Source organism: Triticum aestivum, chromosome 7B (assembly GCF_018294505.1).
Source record: "Triticum aestivum cultivar Chinese Spring chromosome 7B, IWGSC CS RefSeq v2.1, whole genome shotgun sequence".
Lineage (NCBI taxonomy): Eukaryota > Viridiplantae > Streptophyta > Magnoliopsida > Poales > Poaceae > Triticum > Triticum aestivum.
In genome coordinates this window covers 484,913,685-484,932,416 of record NC_057813.1, presented here as the reverse complement: position 1 = coordinate 484,932,416, position 18,732 = coordinate 484,913,685, and the positions used below count along the sequence as shown (strand labels likewise).

General features: G+C 42.3%; 1 protein-coding gene across 1 annotated transcript; it reads left to right on the top strand.

The window, feature by feature from the left end:
• Positions 1 to 5,262: 5,262 nt before the first annotated feature.
• LOC123159936 (scopoletin glucosyltransferase) lies at positions 5,263 to 7,134 on the top strand. The gene has a single exon (XM_044577739.1). The coding sequence runs from the start codon at positions 5,326 to 5,328 to the stop codon at positions 6,787 to 6,789; it is 1,464 nt and encodes a 487-aa protein (XP_044433674.1). The 5' UTR covers positions 5,263 to 5,325; the 3' UTR covers positions 6,790 to 7,134.
• The last annotated feature ends 11,598 nt before the right edge of the window (positions 7,135 to 18,732 follow it).

Sequence of the window (18,732 nt, the reverse complement as noted above, 5' to 3'; positions counted from 1 at the left end):
ACGAAGGAGTATGTTTTAACACTGTCATGAACTCTAGAAACATGTTATAAAAGGTTATAGAGGAAGTACTGTATTAATATGATAGAGAGATGATGTTCAGTGGTTGCTGATAAGTAATAATTCACGCATTGTCCACGATGGAGCATCGTATGTACAACAGATTAGCACATACTCCCGTTGACTCTCCTGATTAGTTTGTGCTAATTGCATCTTGCTCACAACTCACAAGCATCGTACTATATACTCCCTCCGTTTCTAAATATGAGTCTTTTAAAACATACAGATATACGTAGACATATTTTAGAGTGTAGACTCACTCATTTTATTCCGTACGTAGTCACTTATTGAAATCTATAGAAAGACTTATATTTGGGGACGGAGGGAGTACAACAGATTAACATATACTTCCGCTAACTCTTGTAATTAGTTTGTCCTAGTTACATCTTGCTCACCCTTCCACTCTTAAACATAATATTTGTCTTATCATAGCCGCCCACGAGCGACGGCATGTCACGAGATTCAACTCTCGAGCTAGCATCTCGAGTTCCTGACAAGCATTACTTAAATCAGTTACATCAACCTCTTCCAATGCGTTCGTCTTCTTTTTTTTACTATCTTTTCCATGAGATGCGTTCCAGTTCGTTCTTGGAGCTGTCGAACTCGACAACAGGTCCCCGCGCGCACACACACACACACACAAAAAAAGAGAACTCGACAACAGGTTAGCGGGAATTCTCACATCGAAACTACTGTGAGCATGACAGTTGCCGGACGAACTCCGCACGATGAAGGATTACACGGTGCTATGTGCTGCATCACGCGAAAGTCATCCAGAATTTGTCGCGTGTAGCAGCGCTCTTCTCACATTCTCTGCGTATTCTCTTAAATTTTCATTTTTTGAGAAACATCCCAAACCGGTCAACATTGTAAGCCACTAGTTCGTATTTTCAGATCACTATTCAGTGATCTAAATGGTCTTATATTATTTTATAGAGGAAGTACAAATAAATCTGCACAGGCCACTTCAAGCAAAATTTTTTTTGAAAGGAGGCAAAAGTCTTGGATCATTCATTAATTATGAGGGAAAGAAGGAGTTCAATGTTTGTGTTACAACACCCATCGTGTTACGACGCTGCTATAAAATGCCTACTCTCGTGGCATGGTAGATCTCAACTTTTTTGCACCCGTGGTGACCCAAGTTTAAGCCTCAATCTTGATGTTAGCTAGTAGAACTGTCAGTAAGGCACTCTTGAGTTGGAAGATGCGAGTGTTCCTTTTATTCCAAATTATCCAAGAGGTGAGCATGAAGAGGGTAGCCATGGCCTTCATATTCGATATGGTAGAGTCGGAGAGCCCAATCCACCACTCTTTGGTTGATCGTGCCAAGTGCCAAGTGGAAGTGTTGATACTTTCGAGCTGAAGCCAATGTTTTATCATTTTCCAAAGTCTAATAGTGTACCGACATCTAAAGAGGAGGTGGTCGATGGATTCTGGCACGCGCTTGCAAAGAGAACAAAACCCACAATTGGGCCACCCCCGGTTGGCCAAACGGTCAGCAGTCCATACCCTATTTTTCATGTCCAACCACGCGGAAAATTTGACCTTGGGCGGGGTTCCACACTGCAAGTTTCATGGGTGAGCGGATGATGCAAAAAAATTGGGCCAAGTATGCGGACTTAGAAGTGTATATCCCGCTCTCTGTGTGTTTCCACACAACACTTCAAGCAATGGAGACTGTGAACCGTACATGGCAGAAGGGATTTTTCTTTTCTTTTCAGATTGACATGATTACAAAAATTTGCACATTCCGTGTGTTATAGAAAAATATATCTGATGCGTATGCAAGATTTAGCAAAGCCGATATTGACATCTTTAATTATGTTATCATCCCATTATATTTCACATTTGATTATGAGGTAATGATATCTCTGTACCCAAAAAAATGATATAATGTGTGCTAGCTTCTTATCTATAGTAGCTGCGATCCTCTATGCTTCAAAGAAGGCAACGAGCAGAGACAGCCACACAGGGGGGCTAAAGAGTCGCCATAGCCTACAGGGATTTGATGTCAGAACACAGATGCAATTAATCAATAGGCTGTGTGCACAAATACAGTTGGTTTTTCTTTTCATGTCCGGATGCTCCCGGCTCGGTTTTGGATGTAACCACACGTATCTCCTCTATCCATTGAGCAACTTGTTCGTTGACATTCGTGTTGTTTTGTCCTGGTGTGGCATTAGAAAGAAAAAAAAAATCAGTGTGTCATGTCGCTTCTTAAACTGTTTAGTTGATTGTTGAACAACATAAGTAACCCTTTCATAAGATATTTCACAACCCTGTAATTTCTTTTTGCTAACATACTTATGTAAGATGAGTTTGTAATTAAAATAGTGGATTTTGCACTACCAGCTCGCTTCCACCTTTTACTTTAAGAAAATTTAAAAGGTGTTCTGGTAAGCTTCAAAAAATAATGAAAATTTGCAGTCATGTACCTATGGTCCTATAGTATGTGCCTTGGAAACACATACTTCCTCCGTCCCAAAATAAGTGACTCAACTTTGTACTAACTTGGCAAAGTTAGTACAAACTTGAGTCACTTATTTTGGGACAGAGGGAGTATTTATATGCGTTCTTCACAATAAAAGACTATTAATTTAGATAGAATAATAACTTTTTTTTAGTTGAAAATACAAAGGTGAATCACCACACATACCCACGTGAATAGGAAAATCAGGGAAACTAATAGAAAAACTAAAAAAAATCTGAATTTTGGGGGTACCAAATTTGGTCAACCATTCTGCTTGTGTGTGAGGTTTCGTGACGGAATGGCACTCGTGGTATTCTTAGTAAAGAAAATACAACCGGGATCTTACTATTCATTCAAACAATGTTTTTTTAGCTTCAATTTTGTCATTTTTCCCAGAATACCGTGGACGCCAATTTTTGTGAAACTTCATATGCGAGTATACCCATGGAATACATATGTTACCAGAAAAAAAATAGCTTTTCTTATTTTCCGTAGTTCTTTTTAATTTGCTAGTCATAAGGGGTTCCAAATTTCCAAGTCCCTTTTGGTGGAAGTTTTTTAGATAGGGCAATGGAATGCACGTCTTTTGCTCCACAAATGAAGTCTACATACAATACTTGGTCACGTGCATGTGTGAACTTTTAGGAAATTTGTCAAGCAACTTAAAGATTGTTCTATCTCTAATTACCATGAAAAGTCTGTGCCAAGATCTGCTCCGTGAATTGTACAACTTTCCCCATTGCATATTTGTTATGCTAACTAGCGAATACCCTGCGCATTGCTGCATCAATCTACCACAATATATTTCAGTGATTTGATTGCATGAAACATGCATAGTTGAATTAACAATATATGAACTAAAACTAAAACTAAATATTATATATTATATTTGATTATTGTGTAGCCAAAAAATATTTGAACATAAGTGACAATATAATGAAAAACTTTTGTGCATGCATGTTGAGTGGACCTTTGATAAGGTGGCATGTGTGTTGATATTAGATGTGTGCACGTGATCAACTAATAATGAAAACTTTTTTCTCCTGCATGTTATGGTGGGCCTTTGATTAGGTGACATGTGTGCATGTTAAGATAATAGAGGTAGGGTTCCCCTCAAAAAAAAAGATAATAGAGGTAGGGGAGATGAACTATTTGGGTATACTAGATGATACCCCGCGCGTTGCGGCGGGAATATGTTACAATATATTTCAATAAGATTTGGTTATATGAAACACTTGAATTAATAATATATGGAAAAAAATTAAAAATACATATTATATATTGCATTGAATTTTTGTGTAGTTGAAAATATTTATTGAATATAGGTAGTACTATAATCATTGAAATTTTCCCATGCATGTTGGGTGGGTCTTTGATGAAGTGACATGTGTGCATGTTAAAATAAAATAGAATTAGTGAAGATCAACTTTTTTTTGAGACAAATTAGTGAAGATCAACTAATAATGAAAAATAATTCCCATGCATGTTGTGATGGGCCTTTGATGATGCAGCATCGGTGCATGTTAAGATAATAGAAGTACTGGGGATAAACTATTTAGGTGTATAGGATAAGACTACCAGTCTTTGCCATTATTTTTACGGATCCAAAATGGAGACATTTTGGAAAAATAATTTGCTACATATACATGTTTATGGCAAAAAAATAATGAAAAGTGCTAGCATCCCCCAAGTATATATATGTTTCTGAAATATACTATGTTGTGCTTACTTGAAATGGAGCAGTATTTTTTGAAGGGGGAGTTTTGCTACTTAAATATCATTAGCCAAAATTCAAAAAGATTATATAGGTGAGTTTAAACACAAGGAGAAATAGTCACACGAAGACGTGGTGACCACCTTACAATCGGGGTTTTAGCCGATAGGCCTAAAGAGTCAAGTTACTAACTATATTTTTAACATTTATTATAGGCGTCAGTCCAAATCGAGAAATATGGTGTACTGCAAACATATGCACTCCAGAATTGGTGTGAGTTTGGCAGCATGAGCAGACATCGATTCATCCTGGCCTAGGAGTCTGTCTCTCATGAGGTGCCAGGCGATGATCTTTGCTCAGCTTTGGACAATAGAGCCAATTGAAGCATTTTGATTCCCGCGAAGATGAGCGTTCAATTGCCTATACCCCAAAATTATAATACAGTGATCCGTTTGTATCGTTTTTCAACTTTGTGTATGAATCTGTACCCATTGCGCAAATTCATGCATTGTAGGTGTATAATTAACTCTTACGTGAAAGGTGTACGCAAAGAGAAGTACATTGTCTCATCATGCACACTTGCACAGAGCCATGAAAAGAAGCAATGAGTAGGGTGGCAGGAAGAAACTGGCCCCATGCGAACTAAAATTGACTCTATTGCAACACTAGTACTCTGGTAATGAAGCATTGCTATTGCGATAATGAACCGTTGCTATGGCCATAGCGGACCGGTAGCACCCTGGCTATGAACCGTTGCTGTTACACGATTTTCGAAAATTTGAGATAGCTGGATAGACAGGTGCACTCAACCTTAACTTTCCGACCTTTAAGACGCTGTATGTTGACAAGATTGTGAATTCAGACTACTACTCCTACCTAACAGGTGTATGTACCGAAACTGAACTTGGAAAAATAGTGTGTGCAATAGATATCATCTCCAGAAGAGCATTGATTCCGCATATCGAGGGATACAGACGATCCGAGCATTGAGTTTCTCTATATAGGAGCTCAACACCTCACCATAGGCTCCCACCCTTCACAAGTCAGAACCCAACTTGCAAACCATACACGGCAACGCCCTGCCATGGCCATCACCACCACCACCACCAACGGTGCTGCTGCGCCCACCCATGCCGCGAGCGGCGCGGGCAACCATGCCGGCCGCGACCACGTGGTCGTGTTTCCGTTCATGGCCAAGGGCCACACCCTCCCACTGCTTCACTTCGCCACGGCGCTCACCGAGCACCAAAAGAACCTCCGCATCACCGTGGTCGTCACGCCCGCCAACCTCGCCTTCGCCCGCAGCCGCCTCCCGGCGTCGGTGCGGCTCGCCGTTCTCCCGTTCCCGTCGCTGCCGCCGCTGCCATCCGGCGTGGAGTCCACGGACACCCTGCCTGGCCCGGACCTGTACCCGACGTTCCTGCGCGCCACGGCGCTCCTGCGGGAGCCCTTCGCGGAGTTCATGGCGTCGCTCTCGGCCCCACCACTCGTGCTCGTCTCCGACTTCTTCCTCGGGTTCACGCACCGCGTCGCGGCCGACGCCGGCGTCCGCCGCATCGTGTTCCACGGCATGTCCTGCTTCTCGATGGCCGCCTGCAAATCGCTCATCACGAGCCCGCCGCCGTCCGGCGCCAGTTTCCACTTGTCCCGTATGCCGGAACACGTAAGGATCACGGCAGCGGATGTCCCGGACACGATCGCCAAGATCGGTGACGCCGAGGACCCAGTGACTCGGTTCCTTATCGATGACATCGGCGAGTCCGACATGCGCAGCTGGGGCGTCCTGGTCAACAGCTTCGCCATGTTGGACGAGGACTACGTATCGGCCTTCATATCGTTCTACCAGCCGGACGCGCGGGCCTGGCTGGTGGGCCCTCTGTTTCTCGCCGCCGGCGACGTGCCGGAGCGCGAGGGGGAGCAGGACCCCGAGGGGTGCCTCGCCTGGCTCGACGAGATGGCGGAGCGGTCGGAGTCGGTGATCTACGTGTCGTTCGGCACGCAGGCCCATATCTCCGACGAGCAGCTCGACGAACTGGCGCGCGGGCTGGTGCAGTCCGGCCACCCCTTCCTCTGGGCCGTCCGGTCCGGCACGTGGTCACCGCCGGTGGACGTGGGGCCGCACGGAAGGATCGTCCGCGGGTGGATCCCACAGAGGAGCGTGCTAGCTCACCCCGCGGTGGCAGGGTTCGTGAGCCACTGCGGGTGGAACTCGGTGATGGAGAGCCTGGCAGCGGGGAAGCCCGTTCTGGCGTGGCCACAGATGGCCGAGCAGCACCTGAACGCGCACCACGTCACGCACATCATCGGCGCCGGGGTCAGGATAACGACCGCCGGGGGTGTGGCGGGCAGGGCGGAGGTGGAGCGCAAGGTAAGGAGGCTCATGGACGCCGGCGACGCGGACGGGCAGAAAATACGAGCGAAGGCGGCCTGGGCTCAGAAGGCCGTGAAGTCAGCGGTGAGCGACGGTGGCACCTCACGTGTCGCGTTGCTGAAGTTGGTGGAAGAGCTGCAGGGGACCTACTGTGACGTCATCAAGGATCACTCCTAATCAAATCCATCGGCCGCGACGGGACGATACGGACGCGCATGATTGTGGAAATAACTTCAGCTCCTGTGTATGTGCAATAATCCTAGACGTACAGGTTCGGCATTTACGGGGCCTCTTAAATCTCTTCGGCCCCCCTTATTTCTACCCGGGGTGATCCCGCCTCACTCTCCTTCTATTCAATTCTGTTAAGCCAAATCAGCCGTAATTAATCTCTGCTCGTAATTACCCGTATGTGTAGCATTGCTCGTGTATGTGCGGTTGTGCGCCGAGGTGCAAGTGCGTAATCTGTTGTGTGATATGCCGCGTACTCCTCCATTAATTTTGTAGCCTCGTGACAGTGCACTTCCTCAAGCTGCCTGACATTCGCTTTATTTCAGCTATTTCAGTGTCCGACTAAAGTCGCTTTAATGGTGTTTGCAAAACTTCACAATAATTAGTAGTACTTCGTTTTAGTTTACAAGTCTTGCGCATATACCTAGGTTGTCAATTTTATCACCCTAATATAAATTATATAACACAAAAATTATATCGTTTCAAAATAGAACATCTGAAGTTTATATTGGTATATTTTTTGTAATATATGACTTGTATTAGGTTGGTTAAATTGACGACCTAGGGGTAAGCGCACGCCCTGTAAACTGGAGGAGACCTTAGGATGTGCACCGTGACCAAGGATGAGGGAAAAACGAGAAAACTTAATATTTATTTGTTAATTAATAGCATTACATGCAATGAACTAACCACTGCACGTCATGTTTGGTTGATATGTCATTGAAAGCATGCACGCCCCACATCTCTTATTGGTTGATATGTCAAGAAACAAGAAACAAAGTGAGAGTTAATGCACCGCGCTTAAGTGTTTTGGGATTATTTGATTTTTGTAAAGTGACTTAAAGAGTACTATATGGTTTTCTGCTTATGTGCATGTAGCTGTGAGGTCTGTTGATTTATCTTGTTGCGGCAGGCAATACAACCTCCGTCTGGAATTAATTGTCGCTGAAATGTGTGTATCTACGGTTAATTCGGAGAAGGGGGTTATTTATGTGAAGAAATGTGCCCACGGTCTATTATTGTTCATTGCTTTTGAGATAGTTGGAGCGGTAAAATGAGACTACCACAGTGAATTGAAGAAATATAGTAAACTAATAAAAAATCTAAATGTTTTTCGCAGTAGACATGTTCATGTTCTAATTGCACTCTAATTTTGGCAATGAAAATACATGTGTGGTAATCTAGGCAAAAAAATAAACGGTGCTCTAAAAGGCCCTTTTTATAGCACATATCTTTATTTATTTTTGTTGAGATCACCACACATATGTTTACTTATAAAATTTCACTAGTTAGAAGATGCAAGGAGCTTATTGTCTAAATTTTCTAGATATTTTTATTTTATTTCCCCTCATTTTACTGTTTATGCGGGTGTGTATTGTGTCGTCCGTTGGGTGTGGACTGTGGTGAGTAGTAGTTTGGAGCTCAGAGCAACACATGTTAAGATTCTATATATATATACTCTGAAAAGAAGAAGAAAAAGAATAGGTGATGTGTTAAGCAGTTGTAGACAGGTTGTAGTGTTGCCTTCGGTAGCTAGCATTCTACCCACCGTACGTGTTAACAAGCATATGACATGATCCGTGTGTGTTATTTTTATAACGACCTAACTGTGTGTTGTACCTAATCAATGTCCTAATGCCCTCTTTGTTTCACAGGATTATAAAACGCGGGAATAGAGAAAACATATGATTGAAATGGCACGGTCATCTCAATCTTACATTTAGTTGTTTAATTGCATCAAAAGAAAATCAAAGGATTTTCTCAAAGAGGTTTGAGTGGATGCTAGAAATCCTATGGGAAGTAGCACAAAGAAATCCTTAGGAAAAAAATTCAATAGGACTCAATCCTATGAATCAAACAATCAATATAGGGAAAAGATTCTAAGAATTATAATCCTAAATTCTTATGAAAATCCTTTGGATCAAATAAATTGTGATCATACCCTAATCAATATTCCGGCCTCCTAGGGGAGTTACACACCTTCCCAAGTTTGTTATGATGCATGATATTGCTATGTGTGTGAATATTTGTGGAGAATATCCTCCTCACGTGGGCTGTTCGGAGATGATTTTTGGAGCCTTTTAGACAACACAAGTGTAAGTATCCACCACCCCATTAATGTTCACGACCTATATACGGCATTTTGTACTTTGCACATGAGAGAAGGGTATGTTTAACATCCCATCTAGTAGCCACCAAATAAAGTGACAAAAAATCCAGATTAGCCTCCCTTAGATAAGAAAACAAAAGAGGAAAAGATTGAAGAAAGAAGCTTGCTATCATGCAAACATAGTTCCTGCCTAGAGTTGAGAAGTTTGGATCCACCACATTTTCTGTTTTAAGTTGTGGTTCCACATTCTTTTGTGATATTGCCTCAACACCTATCTCTTGGCGCTCCAAATTTAGTTATCTTTATCCAAAATACAAAGGTCATGATGTATGGTCGCCTCGTGTTGTCCCCAGAAGAAATTTATGTATCTCTCATTTAGTACTAGTGAAAGAAACTTTGGGTGGCTCTGGTCCATGCTTTTTACCCAATTTTTATTGGTTTTCCAAGTTAAAATTTGGTGACTCATTATATTGATGTTTTTGTCACAGTTTTGGGAAAAGCGTCTGGCGACGGGATCCCCCAAGGTAGGCCATGACAAGGATTGGGCCCGGCATGGTCCATGGCCCCAGTATTCATCAGGAGAATATCTAATGGTGGTATCGATAAAGCCCATCTGGCTAAACATCACGAAGCCCATCCGGCTAAAACACCACGGCGTCAATCCAAATGGACTAAGACGTTGTCAATCAACACGAAAGTTACCCACAACACCACCAAGGCGTCTCTTCTGGCGACATGATAATTCCGCGAGTGACTGCCACTATTATGCTCATTATTACATCATGGCTCATAACAGCCCTTGTAAATCCACCTTTCCACCGTGGTATATAAGGTGGGAAGGGCGTGAGGCATAGACAAGTAAACTCAAGTCTATAGGCTAGACAAATTCTCTGTAATCACTCGACTCACACAAGAGAAAAAATCCAGGCAGGAGTAGGATGTTACCCCTAGAACAGGGTCTGAACCAGGGTAAAACCTCCACCAGGTGAAATCATGTACCTAGATCTTCCACGTGTGCCTTGCTTTCATAAATTCCCTAAATCTTGGACATCACCACGAAATCCCCCTGACAATGACTAAAAGCGCCTGGTACTTGTCCTAGCTGATGGAAATATGCCCTAGAGGCAATAATAAAATGGTTATTCTTATATTTTCTTAATCATGATGAAGGTTTATTATTCATGCTAGAATTTTATTGACCAGAAACTTAAATACATGTGTGGATACATAAAAAAATACAGTGTCCATTGTGAGCCTCTACTAGACTAGCTCGATGATCAAAAGATGGTTAAGGTTTCCTAACCATAGAATTGAGTTCTCGTTTTATAACGGGATCACATCATTAGGAGAATGATGTGATGGACAAGACCCATCTGTTAGCATAGCCTATGATCGTTCAGTTTATTGCTACTGCTTTCTTAAATGTCAAATACATGTTTCTTCGACCATGAGATAATGCAACTCTCGGATACCGGAGGAATACCTTGTGTGCTATCAAACATCACAAAGTAACTGGGTGATCATAAAGATGTTCTATAGGTATCTCCGAAGGTGTCTGTTGGGTTGGCATGGATCAAGACTGGGATTTGTCACTCCATGTGTTCGAGAGGTATCTCTGGGCCCTCTTGGTAATACAACAAGCTTGCAAGCAAAGTGACTAAGGAGTTAGTTGTAAGATGATGTATTATAGGATGAGTAAAGAGACTTGTTGGTAACGTGATTGAACTAGGTATGGAGATACCAACGATCGAATCTCAGGCAAGTAACATACCGACAGACAAAGGGAACTACGTATGTTGTCATAAAGATTCGACCGATAAAGATCTTTGTAGAATATGTAGGAACCAATATGGGCATCTAGGTCTTGCTATTGGTTACTGACTGGAGAAGCATCTCGGTCATGTCTACATCATTCTCGAACCCGTAGGGTCGGGATGCTTAACGTTCGTTAACAATATAGTATTATATGAGTTATGTATGTTGATGACCGAATGTTATTCGGAGTCCCGGATGAGATCATGGACATGACGAGGAGCTCATGAATGGTCCGGAGGTAAAAATCGATATATTGGATGATATGGTTGGGCGGGGCTTTAGGTCGTGCAAAAAGAAGATTTGCAGAGGTCGGTACCATATGGCGCCTGGCCCTGGGCCAGACGCCGAGGCCCATGGCGTCTGGGCCAGACGCCGGGGACTGTGGCGTCTGGTCCTGGAAGTCTGAGAAGGACTCTTCCTTGCGGGCTAAACCAACTTTGAGGAGGCTCTTTCACCAAGAAACGACCCCAGGGATCAACATATAAATAGAGGGGTAGGGCTAGCACCTGGAACACATTAGGATTCACCAAGCCGTTTGCCGGCAACCCCATCCTCTTTAGTTTATCCTCCGTCTAGTTTCCGTTGTGCTTGGCGGAACCCTGCGGAGATTGTTCTTCACCACCACCGTCACCATGTCGTCGTGCTGCCGGAACTCATCTACTACTTCACCCCTTTTGCTGGATCAAGAAGGCGAGGACGTCATCGAGCTGAACATGTGTTGAACGCGGAGGTGCCGTACGTTCAGTACTTGATCGGGTTGGATCGTGAAGGTGTACGACTACATCAACAACGTTGTTAAACGCTTCCTCTTAGCAATCTTCAAGGGTATGAAGATGCTCTCCCCCTCTAGTAGCTATGCATCTCCATGGATGATCTTGCATGTGCATAGATAATTTTTGTTTTCCATGCAACGGTCCCCAACAGTGGTACCAGAGCCAGGTCTATGCATAGATAATATGCACGAGTAGAACACAAATGAGTTGTGGCCGGTGATGTTCATACTGCTTACCACCAACGTCTTATTTTGATTCAGCGGCATTGTGGGATGAAGTGGCTTGGACCAACCTTACATGTCCCCGTACATGAGATTGGATCCACTGACTGATGCATTTTGTTTTGCATGAGGTGGCTGGCAGGTGTCTGTTTCTCTCACTTTAGTTGAATCAAATTTGACTACGGCCGGTCCTTGAAGAAGGTTAAATCAACAAACTTGATAAATCACCATTGTAGTTTTGCCTAGGTAAGAACGGTTCTTGCTAGTTTCCCATAGCAGCCACGTAAAACTTGCAACAATAAAGTAGAGGACGTCTAACTTGTTTTTGCAGGGTATGTTGTGATGTGATATGGTCAAGACGTGATGTGATATAAGTTGTTGTATGAGATAATCATGTTTTGTAATATCGACAACCAGCAGGAGCAGTAGGGTTGTCTTTAAGTTATTGTATGAGATGCAAGCACCATGTAATTGCTTTACTTTATAGCTATGCATTAGCAATAGTTGGCGAGATGACCCTGGCACAATGATGGAGATCAAGGTGTCGAGCCGGTGACGATGGAGATCATGACGTTGCTTTGGAGATGAAGATCAAAAGCACAAGATGATGATGTCCATACCATGTCACATATTTTGATTGCATGTGATGTTTATCCTTATGCATCTTATTTTGCTTAGATCGATGGTAGCATTATAAGATGATTCCTTCACTTAATTTCAAGATAAAAGTGTTCTCCAAAAACTTGGTAGATAAGAAAAATGGCAAAGTGAACAAAGGTATATTTGATATACATGTCATTGATGTGTACCTTACTAGTACTCGTAGTAGCCCCTGGGTATTTGATACCGGTTCAGTTGCTAAGATTAGTAACTCGAAACAGGAGTTGCAGAATAAACGGAGACTAGTTAAGGGCGAGGTGACGATGTGTGTTGGAAGTGTTTCCAAGATTGATATGATCACCATCGCACACTCCCTCTACCTTCGGGGTTAGTGTTGAGCCTAAATAAATGTTATTTGGTGTTTGCGTTGAGCATGGACATGATTAGATCATGTTTATTGAAATATGGTTATTCATTTAAGTCAGAGAATAATTGTTGTTCTGTTTACATGAATAAAACCATCTATGGTCATACAACCAATGTGTATGGTTTATTGAATCTTGATCATAGTGATACACATATTCATAATATTGATGTCAAAAGATGCAAAGTTTATAATGATAGTGCAACATACTTGTGGCACTGCCATTTAGGTCATATTGGTGTAAAGCGCATGAAGAGACTCCATGTAGATGGACTTTTGAAATCACTTGGTTATGAATCATTTGGTACTTGCGAACCATACCTCATGGGCAAGATGACTAAAACTCCGTTCTCCAGAACAATGGAGCGAGCTAATGACTTATTGGAAATAATACATACCAATGTATGTGGTCCGATGAGTGTTGAAGTACGTGATGGGTATCGTTATTTTCTAACCTTCACAGATGATTTAAGTAGGTATAGGTATATCTACTTGATGAAACACAAGTCTGAAATATTTGAAAAGTTCAAAGAATTTCAAAGTGAAGTGGAGAATCATCGTAACAAGAAAATAAAGTTTCTACGATCTGATCGCGGAGGTGAATATTTGAGTTACGAGTTTGGCCTTCATTTAAAACAATGTGGAATAGTTTCACAACTCACGCCACCTGGAACACCATAGCGTAATGGTGTGTCCGAACATCGTAACCATACTTTATTAGATATGGTGCGTTCTATGATGTCTCTTACCGATTTGCCTTTATCATTTTGGGGTTATTCATTAGAGATAACCACATTCACGTTAAATAGGGCACCATCTAAATCCATTGAGATGACACCATATGAACTGTGGTTTGGCAATAAATCTAAGCTATCGTTTCTTAAAGTTTAGGGATGCGATGCTTATGTTAAAAGGCTTCGGCCTGATAAGCTCGAACCCAAAGCGGAGAAGTGCGTCTTCATAGGATACCCTAAAGAAACTATTGGTATACCTTCTACCACAGATCCAAAGGCAAGATCTTTGTTGCTAAGAATGGGTGCTTTCTGGAGAAGGAGTTTCTCTCGAAAGAAGTGAGTGAGAGGAAAGTAGAACTTGATGAGGTAGTTGTACCTTCTCTCGAATTAGAAAGTAGCACATCAGAGAAACCCGTTCCCGTGATGCCTACACCAACTAGAGAAGAATAAAATGATGATGATCATGAAACTTCGGATCAAGTTGCTACTGAACCTTGAAGGTCGACCAGAACATGTACCGCACCAGAGTGGTACAGGAATCCTGTCCTGAAAGTCATGTTGTTGGACAACGGTGAACCTACGAACTATGAAGAAGCTATGATGAGCACAGATTTTGAAAAATGGCTTGAAGCCATGAAATTTGAGATAGGATCCATGTATGAGAACAAAGTGTGCACTTTGGTGGACTTGCCCGATGATCGGCAAGCCATTGAGAATAAATGGATCTTCAAGAGGAAGACAGACGCTGATGGTAATATCATTGTCTACAAAGCTTGACTTGTTGCGAAAGGTTTTCGACAAGTTCAAGGGGTTGACTACGATGAAACTTTCTCACCCATAGTGATGCTTAAGTCTATCTGAATCATGTTAGCAATTGCCGCATTTTATGATTATGAAATCTGGCAAATGGATGTCAAAACTGCATTTCTTAATGGGTTTCTTAAAGAAGAGTTGTATATGATGGAACCAGAAGGTTTTGTTGATCCCAAAGGTGCTAACAAAGTGTGCAAGCTCCAGTAATCCATCTATGGACTGGTGCAATCATCTCGGAGTTGGAATATATGCTTTGATGAGGTGATCAAAGCATGTGGTTTTATACAGACCTACGGTGAAGCCTGTATTTACAAGCAAGTGAATGGGAGCTCTGTAGCATTTCTGATATTATATGTGGATGACATATTGTTGATTGGAGATGATATAGAGTTTCTGGATAACATAAAAGGATACTTTAATAAGATTTTTTCAATGAAAGACCTCGGTGAAGCTGCTTATATATTGGGCATCGAGAGCTATAGGGATAGATCGAGACGCTTAATAAGACTTTCAAAGAGCACCTACCTTGACATGATTTTGATGGAGCTCAAAATGGATCAGTTAAGGAAGGAGTTCTTGCTTTAGTTGTAAGGTGTGAAATTGAGTAAGACTCAAAGCCTAACCACGACTGAAGATAGAAAGAGAATGAAAGTCATTCTCTATGTCGTAGCCATAGGCTCTATACGATATGCCTTGCTGTGTACCACACCTGATGTGTGCTTTTCCATGTGTCTGGCAAAGGGGGTACAAGAGTGATCCATGAGTGGATCACTGGACGTCGGTCAAAATTATCCTTAGAGGGATAAGGAAATCTTTCTCGATTATGGAGGTGATAAAGAGTTTGTTGTAAAGGGTTATGTCGATGCAAGCTTTGACACTAATCCAGATGACTCCGAGTATCAATCTGTATGCATATTGAACGTGGGAGCAATTAGCTAGAGTAGATTTATGCAGAGCATTGTAGACATAAATATTTGCAAATAACAGATGGATCTGAATGTTGCAGACCCGTTGACTAAAACACTCTCTCACAAGCAAAACATGATCACACCTTAGAACTCTTTGGGTGTTAATCACATGGCGATGTGAACTAGATTATTGACTCTAGTAAACTCTTTGGATGTTAATCACATGGCGATGTGAACTATGGGTGTTAATCACATGGCAATGTGAACTATGGGTGTTAATCACATGGCGATGTGAACTAGATTATTGACACTAGTGCAAGTGGGAGATTGATGGAAATATGCCCTAGAGGCAATAATAAAATGGTTATTATTATATTTCCTTAATCATGATAAAGGTTTATTATTCATGCTAGAATTTTATTGACCAAAAACTTAAATACATGTGTGGATACATAAACAAATACTGTGTCCTTAGTGAGCCTGTTCTAGACTAGCTCGATGATCAAAAGATGGTTAAGGTTTCCTAACCATAGACATGAGTTGTCATTTGATAACGGGATCACATCATTAGGAGAATGATGTGATGGACAAGACCCATCCATTAGCATAGCATATGATTGTTCAGTTTATTGCTACCGCTTTCTTAAATGTCAAATACATGTTTCTTCGACCATAAGATCATGCAACTCCCGGATACTGGAGGAATACCTTGTGTGCTATCAAATATCAAAAAATAACTGGATGATCATAAAGATGTTCTACAGGTATCTCCGAAGGTGTCTATTGGGTTGGCATGGATCAAGACTGGGATTTGTCACTCCATGTGATGGAGAGGTATCTCTGGGCCCTCTAGGTAATACAGCATCACAAGAAGCTTGCAAGAAAAGTGACTAAGGAGTTAGTTGCAAGATGATGTATTACAGAACGAATAAAGAGACTTACCGGTAATGAGATTGAACTAGGTATGGAGATACCAACGATCGAATCTCAGACAAGTAACATACCGACAAACAAAGGGAACTAGGTATGTTGTCATAAAGGTTCGACTAATAAAGATCTTCGTAGAATATGTAGGAACCAATATGGGAATCCAAGTCCCGCTATTGGTTATTGACCGGAGAAGCATCTTGGTCATGTCTACATCATTCTCGAACCCATAGGGTCCGCGCGCTTAACGTTCGTTGACGATATAGTATTATATGAGTTATGCATGTTGGTGACCAAATGTTGTTCGGAGTCCCAGATGAGATCATGGACATGATGAGGAGCTCTGGAATGGCCCAGAGGTAAAATTTGATATATTGGATGATATGGTTGAGCCAAGGGGTAAGGCCTGATACGTCTCTGTCATATCTATAATTGTTGATTGTTTCATGCCAATATTATACAACTTTCACATATTTTTGGAAACTTTTTATATGATTTGTTGGACTAACCTATTGATCTAGTGCCCAGTGCCAGTTCCTGTTTGTTGCATGTTTTTTGTTTCGCGAAAAATCCATATCAAACGAAGTCCAAACGCGATAAAAATTTACGGAGAATTATTTTGGAATATTTATGATTTTGGGAGGTAGAATCAATGCAAACTGGGGCCCACGGTGACCACAACCCACCAGGGTGCGTTGGGCACCCCCTGGCGCGCCTATGTAGCTTGTGCTCTCCTCGAAGGTTGGTTGGGGCCCTTCTTCTGGTACAAGAAAGATAATTTATGGGGAAAATTCTGTAAAAATTTCAGCGCAATCAGAGTTACGAATCTCCAGTAATTTAAGAAACCATGAATGGCCAGATCTGGGGAGCACAAAACAGAAGAGAACAAAGAGGGAGATCCAATCTCGGAGGGGCTCCTGCCCTACCGCCATCATGGAGGCCATGAACCATAGGAGGAACTCTCCTCCCATCTAGGGGGGAGGCCAAGGAAGAATAAGAAGGAGGGGGGAGAGCCCCCCTCCTCTCTCTCGGTGGCGCCGGAGTGCCGCCGGGGCTAGGATCGTGACAGCGATCTACATCAACAATCTTGCTACCGTCAATGCCTACTCTCTCCCCCTCTGTGCAATGGTGTAAAATCCCTTCTCCTTGATCTAATCTCTACTTAAACATGGTGCTCAACTCCATATATAATTTCCCAATGATCTGTGGCTATCCTATGATGTTTGAGTAGATCCGTTTTGTCCTATCGGTTAATCGTGATCTTGGTTGGTATGATTGTATATTTTATTTATGGCACTGTCCTACGGTGCCCTCTGTCTCGTGCAAACTTGAGGGGGCCCCGCTGTAGGGTGTTGCAATATGTTCATGGTTTGCTTATTGTCAGTGTTGCGTGGGATGACAGCAGCCCAAACGCGGATAAGTGGGTTATGGCGTATGGCAGTAAAGAGGACTTGATACTTAATGCTATGGTTGGGTTTCACAACCCTAGCGATCTTTAGTAGTTGCGGATGCTTGCTAGGCGTCCAACCATAAGTGCATATGATCCAAGTAGAGAAAGTATGTTAGCTCATGACTCTCCCTCGTATAAAATTGCAAGAATGATTACCGGTACTTGTTATCGATTGCCTAGGGACAAATGACTTTCTTGTTGATGAAACCTATCTACTTTTATTACCTTGAAATTTATTTGTAGTTTTATTCTCGCAAAGTACTCGTAGTTTTACTCTTGCAAATTCAAAGCACAAGTGCTCCCTGGGTGATTTTTGTAATTAATGTCAACATATCTCTTGTTGGACTAATATCTTTATCTAGTATATTTCAGAAAGTTCAACAATGGCGTGGCATGGACAAGATGATGTGGAACCCCTTCAATATGCTAAGGACAAAGATTGGCAAAAGCTTAATACTCTTCATTTCTATTTTAGTGATCCAAGAACACATTGAGTCCATAGGAAAAGCCAATACTATTAAAAGGGGATGAGGTGTGGCTTAATGATCTACTTGCTCAAAATGCTTAGTGATATGCTCCAAAGCCCTCAACCACTTTCTCAATTCCAAATATGTCCAAAACCAAAACTCAATCTTGGCCCCACTGATTTGATCTATCCAGTGCCACTGAGTTCCTTTGACATAGCCACTGCCAGAAACCCTAATAAATTCGGTCTCACTGATAGGTATCTCGGTCTCACCGAGATGGCAATGCAAACTCTTTGTTTACCTTCATAACATTTTGGTCCCACCAAAATGAGCGGTCGGTCCCACCGAGTTCACAATGCAAACTCTTTGTTTTTGTTCGTAACGTTTTAGCCTTACCAAAATGAGCGATCGGTCCCACCGAGTTTGCCTGACCAACTCTATGTTTGCTTATTGCTGAAATCGGTCTCACCGAGTTCATGCAATCGGTCACACCAAGATGAGGTTTTGCCCTAACCCTAGCACATCGGTCCCACCGAGTTGATCATGTCAGTCCCACCGAAAATCGTAACGTTCACATTTTGAACTGAATCGGTCTCACCGAGTTCACCTATTTGGTCTGACCGAGTTGGGTCAAATGTGTGTAATGGTTA

Bases quoted from the DNA above. Each gene is read 5' to 3' on its own strand.
- LOC123159936 (XM_044577739.1), top strand. From the start codon at position 5,326: ATGGCCATCACCACCACCACCACCAACGGTGCTGCTGCGCCCACCCAT.